Here is a 26396-nt window from a genome sequence, read left to right on the forward strand (position 1 = left end):
CTTCCTTCAAGAATCACAATCAAGCAATCATAATTTAGAGCATATTGGAAAACATTAAATTAACAAAAGTCCAGCAGCCAGAAGTAATAATCTGATGAGATATGAAATTTACATTAAGTAATAAAACAAACTGGGGGATTAAAAAACTATTGTTTTGTTATAAAAATCCATCTGGTTCAGTATGTCTTTTAGTGAAGTATATCTGCTCTCCTACTGTATGGTTTATCTGCAACTCCAGACATGACAATATAGTTGACTCTTAACTGTCCTCTGAAATTGTCCACCAAGTCATTTCATTTTAGTCAAAGAAAGTGGACTACCACCATTAATTTGTAAGGGTAATTAGACCTAGGAAATAAATGCTTATTTTGTCAATGATGTCCACATCCATTTTATTTTCTCTGTTTGGAAGATCTTGTGTAAATTAGCTTTTGCATTTGACTGTACAATATAAATATGTTTCAAAAGAAGTTATTGACAATAAAGTGCTCTGGGATTACCTGAGGATGTCAAACTGCTATATCAATGCAAGTCCTTTCTTTACAAAACAGGTCTAGGTCTTGTAAACAGATGACTCTAGACATATCAGCTTTCTTAATAAAAGCCCAAGATAGTACAGTCACAATTCCTCAATTACAATGGCCTTTGATGCTCTAAGTTAGGGTTGACCAGCACTTGCATTACTAATCACTAACCAGCAACTCCTGGAAAGTAGAAGTCCATGTGTACAGATTGTATTGAATCAAGTTTCACTATGATGCTTAGTACTATACAATAGCCTGCCAATACGGCATACATATTGGTGCCTCAGGCAATGGTCACCTATCAAATCATACTTAACAAGAGAGAAGGCCTTCGGAAAAGGAGAAAGGATGGGGAGAAAAATCGACAAAAAAAAATTAACATGCATGCTCCATGTGGTTTTACTTGTACCTTAAATGCCACAGATGATATGATGGTTAAGTATTTTGACATTATGCAGCATCCTTAAAACAGCCAGCCTTATTATAAAGCCTTATCATATTTCTTCTAACGTTTAAATTGATTTAAACCAAATTATGTTAAGTGTTGGCACAAAATAACCATCACCAAAAGGACTTTCTTGCAGTGCAGGACTTTCTTGCAAAATTATATTTTGAATTCTAATAATCAGAGGTAGGACAAGGTAATGGAATTCTACCTCCATACACTTTGGGAAACTAAGTAATAAAGCACATTTTAATAGAGAATGCTATCAATGTAATATGTTGCAACTAATTACTTAATTTTCTATTTGTTTCAATGGTAAATGCTTCTCAAGGAGTTGATGCCATTTTTCAATAATCCTACATTCTGACTTTACCCAAATCACCCCACTCACCAAACACGCCAACAAAACACAATAACATTTGCCAAATGTAAACATATTGTCTCTAGCAATTTTTGCTTTTCATTCATTTCAATGCGATGTTACAAAATTAATTTTAACATGCTGTTACCTCTAGCACACTAAAGACATGATGATGGCAGTACACCATCACATTTGGTTACTGATAAACAATAGTGTAATTGTAAATGGAGGAAAAAAGGAAACCTTGCTGCTCATTGAACAATTTCTTTGAGGCAGTGGAGTAACAGCACTTAACTGAAAATCTACAAATCCAAAACTGAACCTGTTAATTACATTCTCTCAAAGATATATTTCCATTAGATAGGTTTTCACTCTCATCATTACAGCAACCTTAGAATCCTGTGATTGATAGATAGAGAGAGATAGATATGAGACGTAGACCTACATAACTTCAAACAGAATAGTTTTTCCAAAATACTTGTTTCAATGGTGATGCATCAATTTACACTCTAAAATTGTGTATTTTCACAGTATGAACACAAAGTTGATTCTGTATAAAAATTTTACTTCAAATGTCACATTAAATACTATAATAAATGCAGTGGAGCTCAATGAAGATCAATGCCTAGCAAATGAAATACTATTCATGAACACTTAAGGTCCAACTTATTAATCAATGTCTGCAAAAAGCTGGTGATGACAGATATTATATATTTTTAATGTTATAATGTTTATTGTTATCTAATGCTTTAATTGAGGTATGTTTCACAACTAAAGTTATACCCAGACTTTACTTAAGATGTCCTTAATACATTTTGAAAACAGTCATCACATTTATCTTTTTAAAAAAATCACCTGTATTTAGTGGCAGACAGTAAATTATTTTGCTTTCACTTCCGTGGCAAAACATAGGGAGATCAGCAAGCAGAATTCTATCCTGCCTTATCAAAATGCAATTTTAAAAATGAACACACTAATAATTCAGCATGTCAAGCCAAAAATGAGAGCTAAAAATGTCAGATCAGTTATTTTGTCATTTTAAGGAAATTTAATGAATAATATATGAAGAACTTGTCATCTCAGCGCTGCTGAAGTAGTAGTCAAAATGATGCATTTAAGAGAGAAATGTGAGCACTTTGAATTTTTGTGCAAACATATGACATCTGAACTAAAGGAAACTGTAGAACAGCAGCATTTAAAATTCACTATTTCCTAAACCCCTGCCCCAAACAGCTATGTACAATGGTCCAGATCTTCATTAGAATGGAATGCTCCTCACGATCCAATTACATTTGCCAGGAAAAATGATCTCAGGATAGCTCCACTGTATTAGAGTCCTGTGTTGTGAAATTAAAATATATTAAAAAGTACTGTATATAATAAATATCTGAACTGTAAAAGTTTGTGTATTGCTACATGTAGAAGAATGATCGATATAAATGGATAAACATTGAAATAGCTTATCCCTTTCTTGTTCTGCAGTAACTGAACATACCAAAATCTAAGAAGCAATATCATAGATGTAGTCAAATTTTCTTTTCCTTCAAAAAATATCAATATTCACTTATAAATCTCAATTAAAATAGCACATCATGGAAATACACATATATTCTTTAAATGCTGAATTTGGCTGAAAAGAAAAATGTAACCAATGATAAATCTTGATTAAAGATTAAGTAGATTTATGAGGTATTAGTAGTTTTTAGCTGCTCCTGGATCTCATTCAGTGACCCAAGAAAGTTTATAAGCAGAGTATGTATTATGCTTAACTGTTGGCCATTTTAGCCATTCAATTGAAACCTCTGGTCATCAAAAGTTACTTTCCTTGAGAGTTAAAAGCCTGAGAACTCCTTTTAAAGTGTTGGTGGTGATGCACTATGCTGAAGTTGGCATTATTACAGCTGCAGCCTCATGGTGAAGAGTTGTTTGAAGTATGTGATGAGGAGGAGGTAGGTGTGCGAGGTACAGGCAGGCTAGGTGTACCCTGAGAATTGTTATTCTTGTTATTTCCTTTGATGCTCGAAGCACCAGATATACCAGGTCCTTGACCAAACAGAACACCTATTTGAAACAAAATATCGTTTAATATGTTTAATTTAGAATGCCATTTTAAAACACTGGAAATTGTCATTAAATTTGCAACTCAATTAGAGCTAATACTTATTTGAGTAAACTAATTATAACAATCATTACCAAACCAACTATACATACAAACTCAAGCACAAAAGAGACATTGTAATCAGATTAGTTTTCATCTAGCAAGATCTGGAAAGGGGAGAAGTTCTCATATCATGAGAAACAAAGCTTGAACTGCTGACAGCCTTTAGAGGATACTTAAAACAAAATGTTTGAAAAATTGAAAACCTTCAAATGACAAGTATTTAATGTATATGGGAATTATAGAACAATTTTTTAAGAAATACTGAAAGAGTACAGGAGGATGTGATATAAATTAACATTCAAAAGGCTTTCAGAAGGCATTCTTCATAACCACAGTCAGCAACTATGTGGAGTCAGGGACAATTAACAAACTGACTACAAAGCAGAAAAAAAAACAGTGGGGGTAAAAGTGGTTTCACAGACTGGTGAAAATTGTGACAATGTTTGATGGGGATTGTTGCTGTGACCACTATTATTGACCATTAAGATAAATGATTTGGACTCTGGAATCAGGAGCACAATTTCAAAATTTATGGATGCCATTAAATTGGGGAAAGGAGTTAATAAGGAGATTATGACAAAATTGATATATTAACAGCAAAATAATCTCAATATAGACAGTATCAGGTGTGGACTTTCTTACTAGGAATAAGGAGGCCACCTGGACTTGGAAAATTAGACTTCAAGAATGGAGATACAAAGGGGTCTATGAGGGACAGATATACTAAGAATAGCAATGCAAATTTTTACAAAACTATATGATGTGAAAAGCAAACAGACTTAAAATTATAAAGTGTACATTAAACTTTAATACAGTCACAGTCTGACTATGCTTAAGCAGACAATTCTGGGAAAAAATGGGTTTGGAACTACCGGAGAATGTACAATTGATACCAGAATTGAAGAGGTGCAAAATGTTTGGTGCATTTTAAGAGGTGATCTGGAAGAGGCGGTCTTCAATATTACAAAAAGATTTGATGCAGAAAACGTAGAAATGTTTTGTGAGGGTGTCTAAATCCAAGTTCCATAAATACATGATAGCAACAGAAATCCAATGGGGAATCCCCAAGAAACTTTACTCTGTGTTCAGAATATGACACTTGCTACCATATGAAGTGGTTGACATGAATGGCATGAATGAATTTAGGAAAAGGTAGATAAGTGGAAGAGAATAAATAGGAATAGAATAAAATGGCTAGGTGGTGTGAAGAAGTTAAGAGTGAAATATGTTTAATGCAGAGTCTAAAGACCATGCTATGCTATGAATGTGATGTACAGCCTTCACGATGCAAACAGCAAAATCATACTCTTAGGTGGACAAAATAATAGAATTTTATGATTCAGTTAATATGAATTCATGTGCTAACCTAAAATGAATGTTGCTGAAGTCAAGATAGAAAAATTCTTCCAAGTACAAGAACACATAGCAGTAAAGACTTGGGAATTCTTTCAATAGTTGACAATTGTGAAAATTACGCATGCTACAAATGACAGAGGACAACAGTACATCTGAAGGAAAGTCATCTCCACCACTTCTAACTAAGGCTCCAAAACAATCAGGATATGGCAAGAACATTGCTGCCTTGATTTTTACCCTCCATCTTTTGAATAGATACTTTGTTTCAAAGTAATCAAAATCTAAAGGAGATCTAGGGAATGGAATTTTTTAACAATTGAATAATAAGGGAATTCAGCTACCTGTACATCAATACTAACTAGATGAAGAATGGTAAGGGTGGTTAGAGAATGGTTTGTTACAATGTGCAGAATTACTTTCTAAACCAATGTGTAAAAAAAAATCCAACAAGGGAAGACTTATTTTTTTGATCTAGAAGTGAGAAGAACCAGAACAGAAAAGGGTAGTAAAAGCAAAAAGAAATTTAAACAAACCATGTGAAAAGGCATGGTTGATTAAAGATATAAGGCAACAAGTGAAAGAGGCATATAAATAGTAGAATGGCAGGTAACAGGGAGTAGAAGTTAAAAAAAGTATATACATTTTTAAAGGAGAAACTATAGTATCAACTTATTAAGGAACATAAACAAAATAGTGAAATGTTTTACTTGCACATCAATAAAGAAGCTTGAACGAGAATAGGACCATTAAAGATATGAAATTGAAAGATAAGTGGACAGCAATGACATAAATGCGCTTAAAATTAAAAAAAGAAAGATCTATTGAACAAATTAAACAGGCCAAGGCCCGTTATTTCGACAGATTGCATTCATATATTTTAGAAGAATCCAGGGAAGAGATAGCAAAGGTATTATGACTCATATTTAATTATTTGCTAGAAAAGACTAGGTGTTAAAAGGACCAACAGATAGCTAGCATAAGTCCAATTTGTTTTTTTTTCGGTGGGCTGCAGAGAGGCAGACCTCATTCAGGAAGGTGTATGCCAGCCATCTTAACATCAGTTGTGGGAAGAATAATGGAATTCATACTGAAGGTGACAATAGAAGTACATCTGCAAATGAGCATTAAGAGCAATAATCAGAATGGATTTCAAATGGGGAAAATCTTGTTTGGCCAACCTTCTTGAGTTTTTCGAGGATGTAACAGAGAGAACAGAGAGTAGTTATACCGTAGATATAACAGACATTTTCAGAAGGTCCTCAGAACAGAGTAATAAGATTAGTCAATACGAAGTCAGACTACATATGGCAAAACTATTTGTTAATTGACTTTGAATTAGAAAGCAGAGTGTAGGAATACAGAGTCGGTATTTCAAGTGCAGGGTGGAATGTAGTATTCCACCACGACACGTGCTTGGCCTATTGTTGTTCAAGATTTACATTAATAATTTGATCTATGAAATCAATCTATGACACCAAATTCAGATGGGGTGGGCCAATGGGAGGTGGAAGATGCTGAATGCCTAGGACCTGAACAATTTACAGGAACACTTTATTAAACTTGTGAACAAGTGAATAATTGGCTTTTGAAATCTACCACAGATAAATGTGAGATTGTATATTTTGGTAGGAAGAACAGGGAATAGCTTATTACTGGAGAAGAACATAGAACATTACGGTGCAGTACAGGCCTTTCGGCTCTCCATGTTGCGCCGACCTGTGAAACTAATCTGAAGCCCATCTAACCTACACTATTCCATTCTCGTTCATATGCCTCTGCAATGACCACTTAAATTAGCTTAAAGTTGGCAAGTCTACTACTGTTGCAGGCAATGCATTCCACACCCCTACTACTCTCTGAATAAAGAAATTACCTCTGACATCTGTTCTATATCTATCACCCCTCAATTTGAAGATATGTGCCCTCATGCTAGCCATTGCCATCCGAGGAAAAAGGCTCTCACTGTTCACCCTAACTAATCCTCTGATTATCTTATGTCTCAATTAAGTCACCTCTCAACCTTCTTCTCTCGAACAAAAACAGCCTCAAGTCCCTCAGCCTTTCCTCGTAAGACCTTCCCTCCATAACCAGGCAACATCCTGGTAAATCTCCTGTGAACCTTTTCCAAAGCTTCCATATCCTTCCTATAATGTGGCGGCACCAGAGTTTTGTACATCTGTAGCATGACTTCATGGTTCTGAAACTCAATCACCCTGCCAATAAAACCTAACACACCTTCTTAACAACCCTATCAACCTGGGTGGCAACTTTCAAGGATCTATGTACATGGACACAGAGATCTCTCTGCTCATCTACACTACCAAGAATCTTACCATTAGCCCAGTACTCTTTATTCCTGTTATGCTATCCAAGGTGAATCATCTTACACTTTCTGCATTAATCTCCATTTGCCAAATCTCAGCCCAACTCTGCAACTTATCTATGTCCCTCTGTAACCTACAACATTCTTCGTCATTATCCACAACTCTACCAACCTTAGTATCACCCGCAAATTTACTAACCTATCCTTCTATGCCCTCCTCCAGGTCATTTATAAAAAGGACAAACAGCAGCGGTCCCAAAACAGATCCTTGCAGTACACCACTAGTAACTGAACTCCAAGATGAATATTTCCCAACAACCACCACCCTCTGTCTTCTTTCAGCTAGCCAATTTCTGATCCAAACCACTAAATCACCCTCAATAGCATGCCTTCATATTTTGTGCAACAGCCTACCATAGGGAGCCTTATCAAACACCTTACTGAAATCCATATACACATCAACCACTTTACCCACATCCACCTGTTTGGTCACCTTCTCAAAGATCTAGTAGATAGTAGAAAAACACTGTGATCTTGGAATTAAAATACACTAATCACTAAAAGATCTGCCACAGGTTAGCAAGATCACTTAAAGAAAAAGCTTCATGTTTATAAGCATAGAATTTAGAAGTAATGAAGTGATATCAAATCTAAAATGTACCTTGGTTAAAGAACATAATGCAGTTTTTGTCACATTATAAAAAAGATATATAGTAGCATTGAAGAAAACAAGGAGAAGATTTAAAAAGATGCATGTCAGAAAAGAATTGACAGGCTGGGTCTCTTTTCTCTTGAAAAACAGCTAATAAAGGTGTTTAAAATTATGAAGGGTAGTATAGAAAGAGAGAATATTTCCTTTTGTGGGGAACAACCTAACTAGAGACCATATATATAAGATGGTGACAAAAGTTCCACAGGGAATTCAGAAGAAACATCTTCATCCACAGTGATAAGAATGTGGAACTTGTTGCCAAAGGGAGTGGTTGGTGCAAGTAATACAAAAGCATTTAAATGGAGAAGATAGACAAGCATTTCAGAAGAAAAAGCAAATCAATGGTTGCAGTAATTGATTTGGATAGGAGCAGGCTCAATTGAACCATGAATACCCCAGCGTGGACTGATTGGATTGAATGGCTTCTTTGTTTTGTACATTCCAGGTACTCTTAATTTAGAGCTCTTATTGGAATACCCTGAAATGTAATAAATCTTAGGATTTTGCATGTAATAGAAAGGGAATCCAACTTTTCATTAAAGAACGCAGATCAAAAAGGTATTTTCTCTAGTCTATTTGACAAATTATATTTGAAATACCCCACTTGTTCAACATGAAACTTCAGATTCACCTGTGTAAACAACCCCATTGATCTCCACTGACATACTGATACTGCTCATGCCATTTGTTGTAAGGTTCAATGCTGATTCTTGGCGGTCTGCTGGGAAACAAACAAATTATGTTAACAATTCACCATGGAAAATGGTTACAAGAAATTAAGTGTTAGAAGTCGGACCTGGATCAAAATATATTAATGTCCCACTTCAGAACTTCCGTACAAAATCTAAGTGAATACTTTCAGTGCAGTACAAAGTATTATTTAGATATCAATTGAGTGTTTTAATTGTATTCAGGTATTAACTGGACCAGCACCATTGCTCTTAAATATTGAAATAGGTTTAAAAAGGCATTGTTGAATAGAGGTCTACACATGTCCCTGCAAATAACATCTTTTGCAAATAAATAAAGACCAGTTTCGTCTCCAGTTCTGTTCTGCACTGCCTCTTTATCAGATTAAACTAATCAGAAGCATCACCAGCTTTAGGTTTACATAAAGGATGCAAGGAGAAATTGAATATCTCTCACGGGTGACCTTACCGAAATTTATTAAATAATGAAGGATATAAATAAGGTTAATGGTAATTGTCTTTTCCCCAGGATGGGGGATTTCAAGACTAGGGAGCACACTTTTAAAGGTGAGGAGAGAAATTTTAAAAAGACATAAGGGGCAAAGTTTTTACACCAAGGTACTTCACATATGGAATGAGCTTCCTGAGGAAGTGATGGATGTCAGTACAAAGTTTAAAATACATTTGGATAAGTACACAAATAGGAAACGTTTGGAGGGATATGGGCCAAGAGCAGGCAGGTGGGAATAGTTTACTTTGGGATTATATTTGGCATGGATTAGTTGGACCAAAAGGTCTGTTTCCATGCTATATGACTCTTTGACAAATCACCCCTATCAAAATACAATGCCTACCATTTTCAGGACTATCCAATACAAGCTCAGAGATGCAAAACACTTGGTTGAATCAGAAAGCTGACCAATCTTCAGTTATAGAACATAGAACATAGAACAATACAGCACAGAACAGGCCCTTCGGCCCACGATGTTGTGCCGAACTTCTATCCTAGATTAAGCACCCATCCATGTACCTATCCAAATGCCGCTTAAAGGTCGCCAATGATTCTGACTCTACCACTCCCACGGGCAGCGCATTGCATGCCCCCACCACTCTCTGGGTAAAGAACCCACCCCTGACATCTCCCCTATACCTTCCACCCTTCACCTTAAATTTATGTCCCCTTGTAACACCCTGTTGTACCCGGGGAGAAAGTTTCTGACTGTCTACTCTATCTATTCCCCTGATCATCTTATAAACCTCTATCAAGTCACCCCTCATCCTTCGCCGTTCCAACAAGAAAAGGCCGAGAACTCTCAACCTATCCTCGTACGACCTATTCTCCATTCCAGGCAACATCCTGGTAAATCTTCTCTGCACCCTCTCCAAAGCTTCCACATCTCTCCTAAAGTGAGGCGACCAGAACTGCACACAGTACTCCAACTGTGGCCTAACCAAAGTCCTGTACAGCTGCAACATCACTTCACGACTCTTGAATTCAATCCCTCTGCTAATGAACGATAATACACCATAGGCCTTCTTACAAACTCTATCCACCTGAGTGGCAACTTTCAAAGATCTATGTACATAGACCCCAAGATCCCTCTGTTCCTCCACCTGACTAAGAACCCTACCATTAACCCTGTATTCCGCATTCTTATTTGTTCTTCCAAAATTATAGGTTATATGTTATATAACATATAGTTATATGTTATAAATTATAACATATAGTTATATGTTATAAATTATAGTTATTAGTTATATGCAGACCCAAAGACTAGAAGAAATTCTATGATGCTCTGACATCTGCCTATTGACACCAGTTTACTGGCTCATTTCAATCTTTAGTGCTGAGGAGTAGAAAGTTCTGACAGAAAAAGTCCAATTAATAAAATGGTGAGCAGAACATTTAATTACATCCTCAAATTATGAAGACACAATCAACAGGGTTAACATCAACTGCCCCCTTGAGGAATCTCCCATTGTTATGTGAAGAATGCAACCACACTTCTGCCTAATGACAAATTTACAGAAGCACATGCTGTCCCAGTGGAGGTCTAAAAATTAGAAATCAATGCAATAGTCACTGAGCTCTCAGTTTACGAGGACAAAGAAGTATTCTGTAAGAACTTCTCCATACTTGAACTTATTATGAAGATGTGGGTGTACTGTACCTTTTGGAGTTAAAAGCTAGCAGAACTACCTGGCAGCACCAAGTGTTCTGAATAAGGTAACAATGTAACATTTGGTTGAAAGCTAGATTAACTGGGTTGCCTGGAAATGACAAATCAGATTTGAATTAGGCCAATCAGTTTAAATTATACTCCAAAAAAAATACCAAACTACAATCAAGTTTGAATTTGATATACAGACAATAATCTTAAAAGCCAATGACACAATCTGATGCTCGGTGGGGGGGGGGGGGGGGGGGGGGGGTAATAAGACCAGGGAAATTCAGACAATTGAGAGGAGAACTACCAAGCCAATGACATCTGCAGACTGCCCAGAGAATAGTTCTCTTAAAAGGTACCTCTATCAATCAGTAACCTGTGATGCAGAAATCCCTAAGAAAAAGGAAAGAAGATCCGACATTTAGCTGGTTTTTGAAAAGTTGAATTTTAGTAAATCTTAATCGGGGGGTTTTATACTATTGTAGAAGGGGAAGGTAAACAATTAGTTAGAGGAAGAGTTGTAAATAGTTGTTAGTTAATTATTCCCTGTAATACTTTAAGAAATACAGTTGTTACTTTCATTTTATCCAGTTCTTGGCCTTTTAAATTTTCATAGATTACTACATGGGATAAATCTTTTGTGTGTTGCTGGTTTAAATTAAGCAGGAGGGTTTACCCCTTATCGTAACAAATAGCATAGGCAGAAATAACACCAATTTTATCAGTCATTAGAGGAATTCCACTCCTCCCCATTGCTGCCAGAATCTTCACAGGAATCCCTCTGATCTACTTAACACAACATCAATACTAGCATCTCCTTTAGAAGATCAGTGCAATTTCAAAAAAGGTCAAGAATAAAAAGGGCTGATATAATGTTTGCAGTTAAACAGATCCAGGAAAAATGTGAAAAACAGAACACAGACCTCTAGACCATGTTAGTTGCCTTGACCAAGACATTTGACAGAATTAGCCATGAAGGCTTTTGGAAGGTAATGCAAAAGTTTGGCTACCCTTGGAAATTCATCATAATTGCACAGCAGTTTAATGACAGCATATCAATGCATACCTTAAATGCCCGTGAATCTTCTGATCGATTTCCAGTTGCTAAAGAAGTTAAATGTAACTGCATGCTAGCGTACACCCTCTTTGATTTTCTTCTCTAATGCCTTCTAAGTTAGCAATACTAACATCAAAACCAGATATCATAACAACCAGGATTTGCTTAATCTGAGACAACTCTAGACAAAGACCAAAGTTTCCAAGGATATTGTGCACTGGTTGCTGTTTCAGAGGTGGAAATGCAATGCAGCATGGATTTTTTGCATGCATTGGAGAGAACAACATGAGCCTTACAGTCAACAAAAAGTAAACCAAATGAATGTACCAAATTATGCCAGAAAAGGCCTTCTTAGATCCAAAGTTTCCATCCACCACCAAACATGTTAGTAGTGGATGAGTTCATTGCTCTCACCAGCATATACTCAACTGCCCATATTGCCAATGAGACCATGTAGGAATCCAAGAAGCTCAACTACATTCACTTGAGCTACAATCAAAACCTTTGAAGATGAGATGGCAGGGAAAAAAAGTACCAGTGAAATGTTCACCGAGCTGACATGTCAAGCATGCACAACATATAGTCAGTCACAACCGAGTTGAGCTGTTCATACGGCCAAAACACCCATCAATCATTTACCAAAGCAAGTTTTCTTTGCAGAGCTTGACACTGGTGTACATTCTCATGTTGACCGAAGAAAGCACTAGAAGATCTCTGAAGGTTTCATGGAGTTTGATATAAACTTAAATCCTCAGAGAGGCTTGCCAGGATCGTGTTACTAGTACAAACAAATTTTTAAAAATTAAACAGCTCTCTTTGGAAGCAAATGCATACAGAGAGTGAGAGAAAAAAAAAGAGAAGGAAAAAAAAATCCAAGCCAGCAATTCATTCAAATGTCAACTGTCCACAGTATCCACCATCATAGTGGATTCAGGTTTCTCAGACACTGAAGCACTTAAGTATCTAAACACAGCAAGACCTGGACAACATTCAGGCCTAGCCTGATAACTAGCAAGCAACTTTCACTTATGTGCCAGGCAATAACCATGTCTAAGAATACAGAATCCAACCAGCGCCATCAAATTCAATGGGCAATATCATCATTGAATCTCCCACTAACATCTTGGGGGCAGCACTGACCAGAAACTGAAGTGAACTAACCCATAGAAATACTGTGGCTGCCAGGGCACATGAAAGGCTGGGAATTCTGTGGTGGATACATCATCACCTGTGACTCTTGAAAGCTTGTCTATGAGGTCCAAAAGCACAAATCAACAAGCACTAGAATTCTCAGTAATTGTTTGGATGAATGCAGCTCAAACAACATCCAAGATGCTCAACACGATTCATGGTGAAATAGCCTGCTTGACTGGCAACTCACTAACACCTTAAACTTGCACTCACTTTACCAAAGATACGGGTATGATATGTAGCTAATGCACTCCAACAGCTCAGCAAAGCTCCTTCCAAACCTGCAATCTCTGCCATCCAAAAGGACAAGGTAGCAAAAGCACAAGAACACCACCACCTCCAAGGTTCCATCCAAGCCACATCCTATCCTAGCATGGAACTACATGACTGTTCCTCCACTGTTGCTGGGTCAAATTCCTAAAACTTCCTCCCTAACAGCACGGTGGGTGTACTTGCTCCACAAGGACTGTAAAGGTTTAAAGAGACGGCTCAATTCCACCTTCTCATAGACAATTAAGAATGGGCAATTAATGGCCTTGAACAAGTTAAAAAAAAGCAACTCCACAAATAAGAAACTATGAGACAGCCCAATCCTGTTTTACAAAACTCAAATAGTAGGTAAATAACTGAGACTTTAATGAATTCAACCTGACAACATATGGGCTATGGGCTTAAAATGCAGAGCACATTAGACCTTTAGTTTTTATTCTGCAAAATAAGGAGACCTGCGCATTCTGCACCATAACACAATTAGGGAATATTCAGAATTACGCAAACTTTCCATTAATTTGTAATTATTGGCTTTTGTAGTCACCCACATGCTCAGAACTTTATGAAACCCCACAAATGATGGTTAAATTTGTCATGAAAAGTAAGAAAGAGAGAAAAGGCTGCCATTGTACTTTTCAAAGAGGGGTGGAGCTCTCCCAGTGTCCTGATATACATTTAAGCCTCAATCAACAGAGCCATAAATAGTTAATCCATTATTTGCTCTTTGGGGACTACACTTAAAAAGTAACGCAGTTGTTGAAGCACTTCATAGAATGCCCTGACAACATGAAAGCTTCTATATAAATGTTCCTCCTTTCTTCTCATCACTATCCTTCCATCTTCCTGGACAGCTCTTGTATGATCAAACACAGTCAACAAGTCCAACCTCCTTTATGGTCTTCTGTATCAGTTATTCACACTCTTACCTCTGAGTTAAAAGTGTTGTGGGTTCAAGTCACCATCTAGGATTCGAGAACATAAACTGGTGCTGGCACTCCAATGCTGCCAACTTTTAAATAAGACATTGAAACAAGACCTCATCTACTATCTGAAGCTGATATGAAAACTTGAGCCCGTCTTTATACACTGTTATAAACTTTCATTTACAAAGATATACAAGACATGCGTGTTCGAATTGAACCACCTCCATTTCAATTGGTTGCCATCATGACAGCACAAGTGAATCTCTAGTTAAAGCCTACCCCATCTGCAAATAATTAAAAATTGAAACGCAATTAACACTTATCCCACTGCACTGGCCAATAGTTATCACAATCACCACCACAAAAACAGCTACCATCTTTTAATCCATTCTTGTATACTTTGAAAGGGGAAACACAAACAGTTCTGCAGTTTGGTACGGTCTGTTGCAAGGGTGCAGTACAGTGTTGTCAACCCCTTTTTCCTCTCTGTAGCCACAGGATATCACTGTCCAGTGGGTTGTTGGTTTGTTGTTTGAAGTTCTTCTGGCATCTTCAGTTGTGACAGCGTGCCTCTCCAGAAAGAAACTAAAACTTTATATCCACAGTCATCGTTTGACCCCAAGCTCAACTTTCAAAAAAAAAGTTGTAATTAAAAGTTCAATTATCGATAAATATTTTAGGTTTCTGATCAGTTATCATGATATCTTACCTACAAGACTAGCTTCATTACAAAAGGAAGAAAAGTAATTTAAAAATGAATAACACACTCAGACATTTATTCTTTTAACCTCAACATTATCTTTTCAGTTCTAACCACAAGTCTACATCCTCGAGGGGACATCAGCAATAATGCTGGATTTTCCAGCAACATGGGAGATTTTCAGGTGGTACAGGTGAAGGAGCAAAATCTAATGGAATAAATTGGTATTCTGGGTCTTAAACATTTCCACAAAAATTCACGTACTGTGGTCACAAATAGGCGAAAGTGAGGATGGCAGATGCTGGAGATCAGAGTCAAGATTAGAGTGATTTGGAGATGCCGGTGTTAGAGTGGGGTGTACAAAGTTAAAAATCACAACACCCAAAACGTCAATTTTCCTGCTCCTCGGATCAGCCTTTGAAAGGTGGCTGGGGCATTTCAGAGGTCAAGTGGAGGTTCAAATGGCATGACTTATGCTAGTATAACCTAGTGTTACAAAGACCAATTTCTTTGCAAGGGTAGTCAAAAGAATCTGCCAGTACTTGAGTAAATCTATCTTGGTAATGTAGGCAATCCTCTAGCCAAGGTATGGGGTAAGAGTCGCTATAGTCACTGCATTGACTTATGAGGCTGGTCCAAAATTTAGTTCTTATAAAACTATTTGTGACAAAAATTAGATCACAATCTAACTGGGGAACTACTTAATGGCAAACTCTGTTTCATCACGAACAATTCATCTACATTTTCAGCACTGCAGGCAATTTCACTTAAAAGAAACCTCAGCGCTTAACATGCAAAAAGGAGCACATGCAGATTTCAGAACATGTACTTTGTTACAACTGCTGTGGATGGAATCAAAGTGAACTGAATAAATATACCAAATGGCCCCCAAACAAACTTACCAAAAAAATTTCACTTTTCATCATCATAGAGTCCCTACAGTGTGGCAACAGGCCATTTGGCCCAACAAGTTCACACAGATCCATCAAAGAATAAGCCACCCAGACCCATTCCCCTACCCTATTACTCCATATTTACCCCTGATTAATACACCTAACCCACACACCCCTGAACACTATGGGTAATTTAGCATGGCCAATTCATCTAACCTGTACAGCTTTAGATTGTGGGAGGAATTTAACACCACTAATTAAATATGAATTAACAGGAAAATGATATTTCAAGAGAGAAAAAAAAATTGACAAAGATACACCTTATTAACACTTTAAGCAGCCCCACCAATTCTCACAATATTAAATCATATGCAGTTCCAAAGTTCTCTAACTCAAGTCTCTGGTTTTTGGGAAATCACACCTTCCCACTCAATAATTTTGCCCTCATTGAACTGAAGTGGCTGGAAACAGTTCTCACCTAAATGGGACACTACTTCAGAACCTTCTTCTCTTATACAATCTTGATGGCACTGATCCCACACAGGCTCTTTTACCTAACCTCTTCAATAAATCCTGCTAAACAGTCTGGTTGGCCCTGGCAAAACTGAAATGGCAGCAGTAAAGCTGTCCAATTCACAATCCTGGCTGAAGCCCTAACTTTGACTTCCAAGTCCTGTTTAAACTATATACATACAGACACATGCACACAACTCCTTGCAAATGTGCCTTCTCTGTTCTCTACAGCTGCAGCTATCGTTACTGTCTGATAGCTGACAGCTTCAGACCACTGTTTATTACCCAATGAAATTGCAATTAGCAATTCATGCAAAATCTTAAAAGTACTTTACAAAATATCTTAATAACATGAAAGACATTTTAAAGAATTTACAAACTTTCCTTGCTATACTACTCCAAATCAAAGTCAAAGTCATCACAATATTGACGAAAACACAAGATGAATTTACTTAACACTATAATGTAAACATTGTATACTAAATATTTTCTAATTATTTGAAACAACTCAAAGACTGTTAACTTGTACTGCGTCTTTCACAATGAATGAGGGGCCAAAGTACTACTTTTATCCTGTCAAGTCGTGGGCTGTTACCTGTAAGCAAGAATGACAGCAGTTGTGTGTATAGAAAGGTCCACAAACAGAAAATAATATTTAGCATTTAAACACTTTTCAGTATTAAGGGGTAAATGTTGACCAAGAGATAGGAAATATCTCTGTCTTTCTTTCCTCCACCAAATTCTACAAATGTCTGATTCTGTTCCTTGCCTTGGAATTCTAACTTGTCTGTAAACCTCTGACACTAATTCACATACAATGCAAGTATCAAACTTCACAGTATCATTGTTAATCGATTTTAATGTCTGAAAAGGATTAGCACACTTTAACACTTCTGAAAATGTGTTGCTGGAAAAGCGCAGATCAAGCAGCATCCAAGGAACAGGAGAATCGACGTTTCGGGCATTAGCCCGAAGAAGGGCTGATGCCCGAAACGTCGATTCTCCTGTTCCTTGGATGCTGCCTGACCTGCTGCGCTTTTCCAGCAACACATTTTCAGCTCTGATCTCCAGCATCTGCAGTCCTCACTTACTCCTCGAACTCTTTAACACTTCCCCAGGAATGTGCTTTGCAAGAAGGCAGCCCAACTTTCTTACAACATTCTAACTTTGTAGCAATTTTCTCAAATGACAAAATATATTTTAACTTGTTGAATGTTGGCACTAGGTAATGTTCCTTGCCAAACCAAAACAAGTTAAATCTGATCTAATTCTTCATGTTAACACCTCTTTGTGTAATCCAAGCTTTCCTTCATATTGAGTTCAAGTTCACTAATTTCCTTTCTTTCCCTGGAGTCAAGATTTTCCCTTTCTCATGTCTTTCAAATTCAGATTTGTACTATTCAATTCCTTCTAGAAATGTGTAAGCAACAGAGAGAGACAATCATTCTGCTCATTCAATGAATACAGCAAAAATAACTGTGCAATCTTTTGCACTCAACTCTGGCAAATTCCACTGTATTTGCTCCCAACTGTGGATTCATAGCCTTCAAGAGACCCCTATTTATAACAAGCCCTGTAGAGACTAACAACTATTTGCAAAACAAAATCTGAATTTCCAAACTTAAAGGAAGCACTTGACAAGATTAGAAGTTTTATGATTTTTATTGTCACCAAAAAAGCTAAAAAAATCAACTAAAAAGCAGAAAAGATAACGCTCATTGATGTCTTATTGCAACAAATAACCATGTACTGCTTACGTACTTGCTTTTTTGCATGTTTATGTGCATGCTCTCCACAGCATGGGTTTCTCAGGAAATAGTATACAGTCATGCGCAGCTTTCAGCATGGTTCATGTCTCTCCAAGTTGCCAAATCAATGTCCAGTGACAGAAGATCCCCTCCCTTAATTCTCCAAGAATTTCAAATCAACTTTTAACTGCAAGATTGACTCCAATGATTTTTTTCCAGGCCTCACCAGTGCAAATCTTCCAATATCTTTAAAGTGTGATACATTCCTTCTCTTCAACCAATAGACAAGCTTTCCTCAGCATTTTGTCTAGTAACTAACTAATGTCTTCCTCTTTGCATACTGTAGCAACTGCTGGTCTGGTCTCTCTTGCTCTCACTGTATTGAATTTTTCTAGACTGCCCAAGAGCTACAAATCAGCACAAGGCATGCCTCGCTTTGTGCATGAGTATGGAACATAGAATGCAGAGTCAGTAAGTCTTAACATGGGCCTTCTGTCCCTATTGCAATCATCAGCCTGCTGCCAGGTACAGTACAATTTCACAACATATTTTCTTTTCAATTAATTCTACTTTCTCTTAAAAGAGACAAATTAAACTTAATCTTATGACCTTGCATTCATAACACACCAAACTGCAGGGTTGTAGTTTAATGATGTATAGCTGACAATCAGACCAATCAAGTCTCCCACCCAAAAGTCTTCTGAGAAAAATACCAACAAAATATTAATTTGTGCATTCTAGAATATTTCCACTTGTAACAGAGAAAATAGACATAAAACCTGCTTCACCATCCAATATCATGATGGCCAATCATCCAATCAATATCCTGTTCCTGCTTTCTCCCCATACCATTTCATCTTTTTGGCCCTTAAACTATACCTAACTCCTTCTTGAAAACATTCAATGTTTTAGTCTCAACTACTTTTTGCGGTAGAAATGATTATTTAATAAACAGGACTTTGTTTTTTTTTGTTAATCTAAGCCCTGACCCAGGGAGAGCTCAATCCAGAAATCAATGCTACCAGCTTGAGATGCACAGAATTCAGTGTTCAGCAGATCAACAAAGACAAATTTAAATAGTAACACCACTATTTCCAGCACAGTTTCTCTAAAATATCATTGGCATCAATGTCAAGATATAGGCTTACTAGAAAGGAAAGCCATTCTGATCTAGCAGTTCAGAACATTATTATACCTTGACTGTTGATTCTGATGTTCATTGGTATCTGAGCTGTCATGGCAAGTAGATTCTGTTGGATAGCACGTTGCATCAACCGTTGCTGCTCATCCACCCCAACTACCATCTTCTTCTCTGGAGGCTCTCCAGACTCCAATTTCTCTCTCAATTGATCTAATGCTGTAGCTTGCGCAGCAACTACAGCCTGTGCTGCAGCTACCTGGTGACCAGTCAGTGACACAGGTAGTCTACCTCCCAAAGACAGTGGAATAATTGAATCCTCCTCTGCAAAACAAAGTGAGACCAGAATATTCATAAATGTCAGTAAGAAGTATACGAGAAGGAATTACAAGGCCTATAACAAGAAAAAGCAATTCCAAATTTTTTTGCTGTGTCTGTTACTTTTTCTTAGCATAGTACCAACAGTCCACCATTTTTGTTATGGTACAAGTTCTGCACCATTTAAGAAGAATAAAAGGATGAAATTTCCATCATTTGTTAATCACTTACAATTTTGTCAAAATATTATGGTTCCTTGTGTCTAATAAATTCTGTAAAAACAGAAAAGTGCCAAATCATAAAGCCATGGTTCCAAAACCTTTTATGATCAAATACTTCTCCTTAGGTGTTACCAAATTTTCATGTATCCTTACAGGCAGCTTTTGCCCCACTTTTTACTACATGTTTTGCAAATCAATATAATTACACATCACAGGTAACCATCTATGCCCATGATAATTAATCTATTTTTACTATTCCTCTAATAAGCACTTTTGTAAATCCCACCAAAAAGACTCAATCAATAGCCCATCTTCACAAACTCACTTACTCAGCTACCGCATGCCAACTCCATCTTCTCCATCTGGACACCCCATCAGCAGCCTGTCTTTGCAACCTCCACTTCTCACTCACCCAGAGCCCTTCTTCACAACTCGTCCTCCTTATCAAACTCACTCCTTTGTACCTTTGATAGATGGATCAACTAAAGTTCCAGTCAGTTTAGTACACCCAGCAGTTTTCTTACCTATGATAAAGTAAGCACCTATCTCACTCAGAATTTAGGGCAGAAGTTCTCTTCTCGTTGCCCTAGTGCTCACTTTCCTGCAGCTAGCTGCTCCTTCAGTCACAGGTTTCCTCTCTCCTATTCTTGCTGCTAGTATGTCTAACTGCATGCCATTAGTGTGCCTATTAGCAGTAAGTGTGGGAGGGAAATCACATCTCATTGGAGGAACAGTGAGTATTGGGAAAATGCATGATGATCCATAACCCAGAGCTGAGACATTTGTTTAGCAACTCTTTGACTACTCAAGAGGAGGTAGAGATTGGAAAGAAATTTCTAAATTCTGAAAATCCTCCATGACAAGAGAAATGTAATTCTTAGGCCCAGGAGCATGTTACTCAGCTTCGGGAATAACCAACATTAAGAATTAGTTATTGGCAGAAGTGGGTACAACCATCAACTTCAATGCACTTGGGCTGGAGAAGGGAAAAATCTGCCCTCACACCAAATCTTTGTCACTGAAACTCTGATGGAAATTTGCGTTGGTCATGAGTGAAGTTATAATTTGTTCAAGAATAAATTTCCTCTAGGATTTTCCATTTACAAGGCAAATTTAACTTATTAAAATTTGATGAGTTGCCATGAATAAGATTAATAAAAAGAGGGTTGCAGAAAGACAAATGAGACAAGTTTTTAACAAAGAGCCAGATTTTAAGAAAGGAAATCTGTGAGAGATAAAAGAAGCTGAGATGTCAAGGACAAGGCAGTAATGGAGCATTTAGAATACGAGGGTGAGAAGTCAGAATGAGCACAGCAGAAACCTTAAGATTTGCAGGGCCTTGGGAAACATTGGTCTAGGCCTGTTGAAGTCAGTGACCTACACACTCCATGAAATTCTATGTATGTAATAATTAGGAAGCTGAAATGCTTCAATATAAATAGTACTTTCCAAAAGCAAAAGACAAGATTGCAATAGGTTCAACTTTAGCAGTTCTAAATCTTATAAATCATATAACAAATTGAATGAAATACCTTTCTTTATTTTTACCAGCTGATTTATAGGGCTGCCATTAGTTGTTGCCAAATTTAGTGTAGGCACTTGCAATTTGGGAGAGGATAACACTGATGACGTTCCACTAGGAGAATAGCTATAAAGTGATGAGCCAAAGCCATGTCTTCGACCCTCTCGTCGATTGCTATCAATAGCAACCTGCAGTTCATTTGGAGAGCTCAGTCCTCTCTTCTCACATTCATATGGATAAAGGTATTTCATATATCTGCAAAAATGTAGGCACAAATATGTTATATATGAACATGAGATTTAAAATTATGGGGAAATTAACATTACAGGTACAATGGTCAATATCAGGCAAATCTTCAGAGCAGGGCAACTATAATCAGCAACAGCTATACCAATTACAAACATATTTAAGTATGAAGTTCTGTTTCTTGCATAAGTGGTGGACAACAGATTACAGTTAAATGAAATTCTCAGATGGGCAAATTATGGAAAGATGTAAATATTTTAAAATTTTCACCTGCATGCTGGAAGGATAATATTATTACATTGACTTGTTTTTTGAAACTGGAAATTAAGCCAAGTGAACAACTTTATAGTATATTTAATTTTAAAATATGATCTTCACTCAGAATAAGGTGATATTTGATATGCCAGGCTGAAAGAAGGAAAGAGCTTTCGATAAATAAATATTATAGTCAAATTGCACACAAAACTATATTATCCTGATTGTACTGCACTATCAGATTAATTTTTACAAACATAACAGGTGACTATAATCACATCACCTGTGCATGTCATTTTGAATGACAAAATTCAGAGCTGTAATGTCCATAAATACAGTAGAAACGGGACCTCGGGGGTTAATCAGAAACCATACTCACTTGATAGGTTTTCAGAGTCCAAACATTCCAAATCAGCTCTTGAACTAATTTATACAAGGTGAATTGGGTTTTGACTGTATAGAACTTAATTAACAACAGCTTATATTTGCACAGCACAAAGACAAAACTAGGAACTACAAAAATATTTTTCCTATTCTAGTTCATCATAATAGCATGTATCAATAAGAATGTAAAACAGAGCATAAATAAGTGGAAATATTAAAAGCCCAATATTTTATAATGTTGCTTTAAATTCAGAAGATATAAATTTGTTAAGAATGAACAATGGTGCATTTATATAATGCTGTTGACGACTTGTGGTCAACCCAAAATAAATTGAATTACTTTTGATCATTCTATAATGCAAAGAAAGGCAATGGTATTAAACAAGGGTAATCCGTGTTAATAATAACTGCTAAGAGATATTGACCAGGTCACGGGACATCTTGTTTTTGAAATTACATCGTGGAATTTTTATTTCCAATAGATGGAGAGAGAAAAAACAGGATCTCTGTTTAATATCTTATCCAGAAAACTATGGAGGACTTGGGTCAAGTCATCTGAAAGTTGTCACAATTGACAACTGACCATTATGGTAAAGATTACTGACGATTCAAGATTTGTGATGAAATACCAGACAGACATTTTCGTTTATAAATAGACATAATCCAGTTGCTTGCTAAGTTTTAAAATAGCACTGAGCTGTTCCAGCAAACACAGACAGTTTAAAGCTTAATTTTTAAACTCACTGAGTTCTGAGTGTAAAGGCAGCACTTGTGATCGAGGTGGGTAGGTTGAGACCTTTGGTAATCTCCCTCCAAAGCTTCTTATTAATGACTTCCACTAGGCCTCCTTTCTCAGTGACCAATGCGTAGAGCATATAGAGGTCCAGAACCTGCTTAGCCATAATGGGAATCCGATTAACTGGAGTTCCTAAAAACAAGATGCATATTTAAAAAGAGCTTCATGCAATAAAAATCAAATGATTCACATCACATGACTTCCAAACTCATCAAAATTATTTTTTTTACATTAATTAACCTGCACCATTCTAAATCATGTACATTATTAAGCTACATGGAGTTTGGCAGATGCAGCTTGGAAAACTAGTTATAGTCATGGAGATGTACAGCATGGAAACAGACCCTTCGGTCCAACTTGTCCATGCCGACCAGATATTCCAACCCAATCTAGTCTCACCTGCCAGCACCCGGCCCATATCTCTCCAAACCCTTCCTATTCATATACCCATCCAAGTACCTTCTAAATGTTGCAATTGAATCAGCCTCCACCACTTCCATACACATACTACCCTGTGTGTGAAAAGGTTGCCCCTTAGGTCTCTTTTATATCTTTCCCCTCTCACCCTAAACCTATGCCCTCTAGTTCTGGACTCCCTGACCCCAGGGAAAAGACTTTGCCTATTTACCCTATCCATGCCCCTCATAATTTTGTAGTGAGTGTATTCAAGACATTTTCCAACTGTGCTATGTTCCAGAGCTAAAAAGGAGCAAACTATCCTAGAGGTCAATGTATAATGTGAAAGATTAATCAATAACCTCATGTGAAGGAGCATCTAGACGATAGCAATCAAACTGATTTTCCATTCAGTTTGAAGAGAGAAGTGTGGGTCCAAGGTTAATTTTTTAAACATATCTAAATAAAGAGAACCACAAGTCTATTAAGGCAAAAGTGGCTAACAGGAGCTGGGAAATTAGGCAGAAGAATTAGGTAAAAATTTACAGTGTAAATTTACAGTGTAAATTTTTAGGAAAATATTTAATAATCTCAGCAAAAGGTTATCCCAGTGAGAAAAACATTGAGAAAGAGGCAACATCCATTGTTAATAAGAAAGTTAAGGTAAAATATTAAGTTAATTTTGTATATAAATGAAGGAAATGTTAGACAAATCTACAAATATTAGTGGCGAGTCAGAAAATTGAACAGTTATGAATCAGCAAAATATGATTACAAAAAAGGGAGAAAATAAAGTAGATGAGAAAGCTAGATCACAATATATACACTGACAGTAACAAGCTTCCTTTGCAAGGAAAGGACTATCTAAAACTGAAACTTGTGCTGATCCTCTAGAATGAGGACCTTAAGAATTGATAATGGAAAATAAAAAATGGCAGAGGTACTGAACATGTACTTTGTATTCAGCTTCACTATGAAAGACTTCAGAAACTTCTTGAAAATCAATAAGTGCAAGAAAGAGAGAATTACTAAAAACAATTACCATCAACAGGGAAAAGGTGTTAAAGGATAAGAAAACTAAAGATTGATAAGTCGCCAAGACCAGACAGCCTATACCCCAGGGTCCTTAAAGAAGTGGTCAGAAAGACAGTAGAGGCACTGTTAATAATCTTCCAAAATTCCTTATATTCTGGAAGAGTCCAGCAGATTAGAAAGTAGCAAATATCACACTGTTATCCAAAAAAGCCAGGAAATAGATCAAAGGAAACTATTGACTAATTAGCCCAACATCTGTCATAGGGGTACTGTTGGAATTACAATTAAAAAGGTTATAGCAGGATACTTAGAAAATTATTACAGGATCAGACAGAGTCAACATAATTTTGTTAAAGGGAAACCGTGCTTAACTAATTTGTTAGAAATTTTTGAGAAAGGAACAAGCAAGGTGAATAAAAGAACCAGTGGCGAATGGTGGACTTGGATTTCCAAAGGGCATCAGGTTATATGAGTTTCAAAGAATGAAAGATCAGCCAATTGAAACAGGAGATTCTGAGGAAATTCACAGGATGAATGCAGACGGAATGTTTCCCCTTATGATAAAGGCTAGAACTAAGGGACACTATTTAAGAACATATTATCTCCCCTGTAAGGCACAGAAATCAGACTACTTTTCTCGTATTAGTATACAGAACCACCTCGATTATTTGAATGAGATGGGCAAGGAGTATTTTGCTCGGATAACAGATTGTTCGGATATTGGATAGTGTTTTTACGGGACCTTGAGATCTTGTTCTGATAATCCGAAATTCAAATAATGGATTTTCGGATAATTAAGGTTGTTCGGTATTCAAATCTCTACACCAGGAAGCAGGAGCGGTCTGGCAATTGAAACTATTCATGGCTAAGCAAAACACACTTTTGATAGGCAAGGAGTCAAGGGTTATGAAAGGCAGACCAGAAAGTGAAGTTGAGACCAAAACGAGATAAGCCATGGTCTTATGAAATAACAGAACTGATTTGAAATGCAGAATAGTCTAGTCCTGCATCCAGTTCTATGTTCCCATCAGATACTTTAACCTAAACCTTTAACCTATTATAAAATCTGTAAACTTGTAAAGCAAGGACTCAATTCCATTCACATTGCACTTAAGATTCACTATTATTTGAAGTTATATAATATGTATTTTGCCCTTATTTCACATGTTAATCATGAAGTGAATGCATTTTCAGAATAGCTTTCACTTTTATTTAATCCAATTTATTGCCCAAATTTCTACACCAGGAACGTGAATGCCACGGGCAGGCCAGCATTTGTTGCCAATTCTGAATTGTCCTCAAGAAGGGAATGGCGAGCTATCTTTTGAACTGTTGCTTATTTGATGTAGATACATCCACAGTGCTGATATGGATTACAGTCCCAGATTTTGAACTAGCAAAATTGAAGGAATGATGAAAAGCTTTTAAACTAGAGATATTGAGCAACCTGGAGAACTTCTAGGTGGTGGCATTCCCATGTGCCGACTATCACATTGTTGTGGGGAAAATCACCAGCCTTGGAGTCAGAGTCAGGGTTCAACGACAGAGTTTACTGTACAAGGAAATACCGGAGCTCCAGAGAGAGAAAGACACCAATTGCACAGTGGTCAGCTGCGATTCTTCTCTCAATCTGGAACACGTCATGATACATTTAATAATAATAATAGGTCAGTGATGAGGTTATTATCTGTAACATGGCTTGTTTATGGAAAACATTGCAGAATCTTTAATAGCTTTGGTGCAGTCATTGTCAGTTCCAGCACAGCCTTTGTTAATTTCAGCATGGTCACTGTCAGTTTCAATGTCTACGGAAGTCCATTGCTGTAGTAATGGGCGCTAATCACTCTTCCTGAGAAGGGCAATTACTGCAACCCTGGCTATTATCACTCTGTATTGAGTCCATATCAAACTGTGAGCATTCCTATTAAAGGTGTTGGCTGGACCCAGACACCTCGGTGGGCATGTATATTCTCTCCCCCACCCTCAAACAAATCAACTAGGTTGTGAGTTCATTGTGCTGGCATTCTAGCGGCCCCAGGCAGTATTTGCTC

The 26396-nt window shown here is 37.0% G+C and overlaps 1 protein-coding gene across 3 annotated transcripts in view; it reads right to left on the reverse strand.

Moving 5' to 3' along the window:
- Positions 1 to 375: 375 nt before the first annotated feature.
- The window catches only part of arid3a (AT-rich interactive domain 3A), a 102875-nt gene continuing 76854 nt past the window's right edge, over positions 376 to 26396 (reverse strand). Inside the window, exons 3-7 of one of the 3 annotated variants that reach the window (XM_072593923.1) lie at positions 22863 to 23046; positions 21244 to 21488; positions 19230 to 19496; positions 8514 to 8600; positions 376 to 3391 (exon numbers count right to left, since the gene is read on the reverse strand). In XM_072593923.1, coding sequence (XP_072450024.1) covers positions 3240 to 3391; positions 8514 to 8600; positions 19230 to 19496; positions 21244 to 21488; positions 22863 to 23046 — 935 coding nt within the window. In that variant the 3' untranslated portion in view covers positions 376 to 3239. Of the gene's footprint in view, positions 3392 to 8513; positions 8604 to 19229; positions 19497 to 21243; positions 21489 to 22862; positions 23047 to 26396 lie in introns of all 3 variants that reach the window. The other 2 variants (XM_072593922.1, XM_072593924.1) reach the window with 2 other exon arrangements.

This window comes from Chiloscyllium punctatum, chromosome 24, assembly GCF_047496795.1.
Source record: "Chiloscyllium punctatum isolate Juve2018m chromosome 24, sChiPun1.3, whole genome shotgun sequence".
Lineage (NCBI taxonomy): Eukaryota > Metazoa > Chordata > Chondrichthyes > Orectolobiformes > Hemiscylliidae > Chiloscyllium > Chiloscyllium punctatum.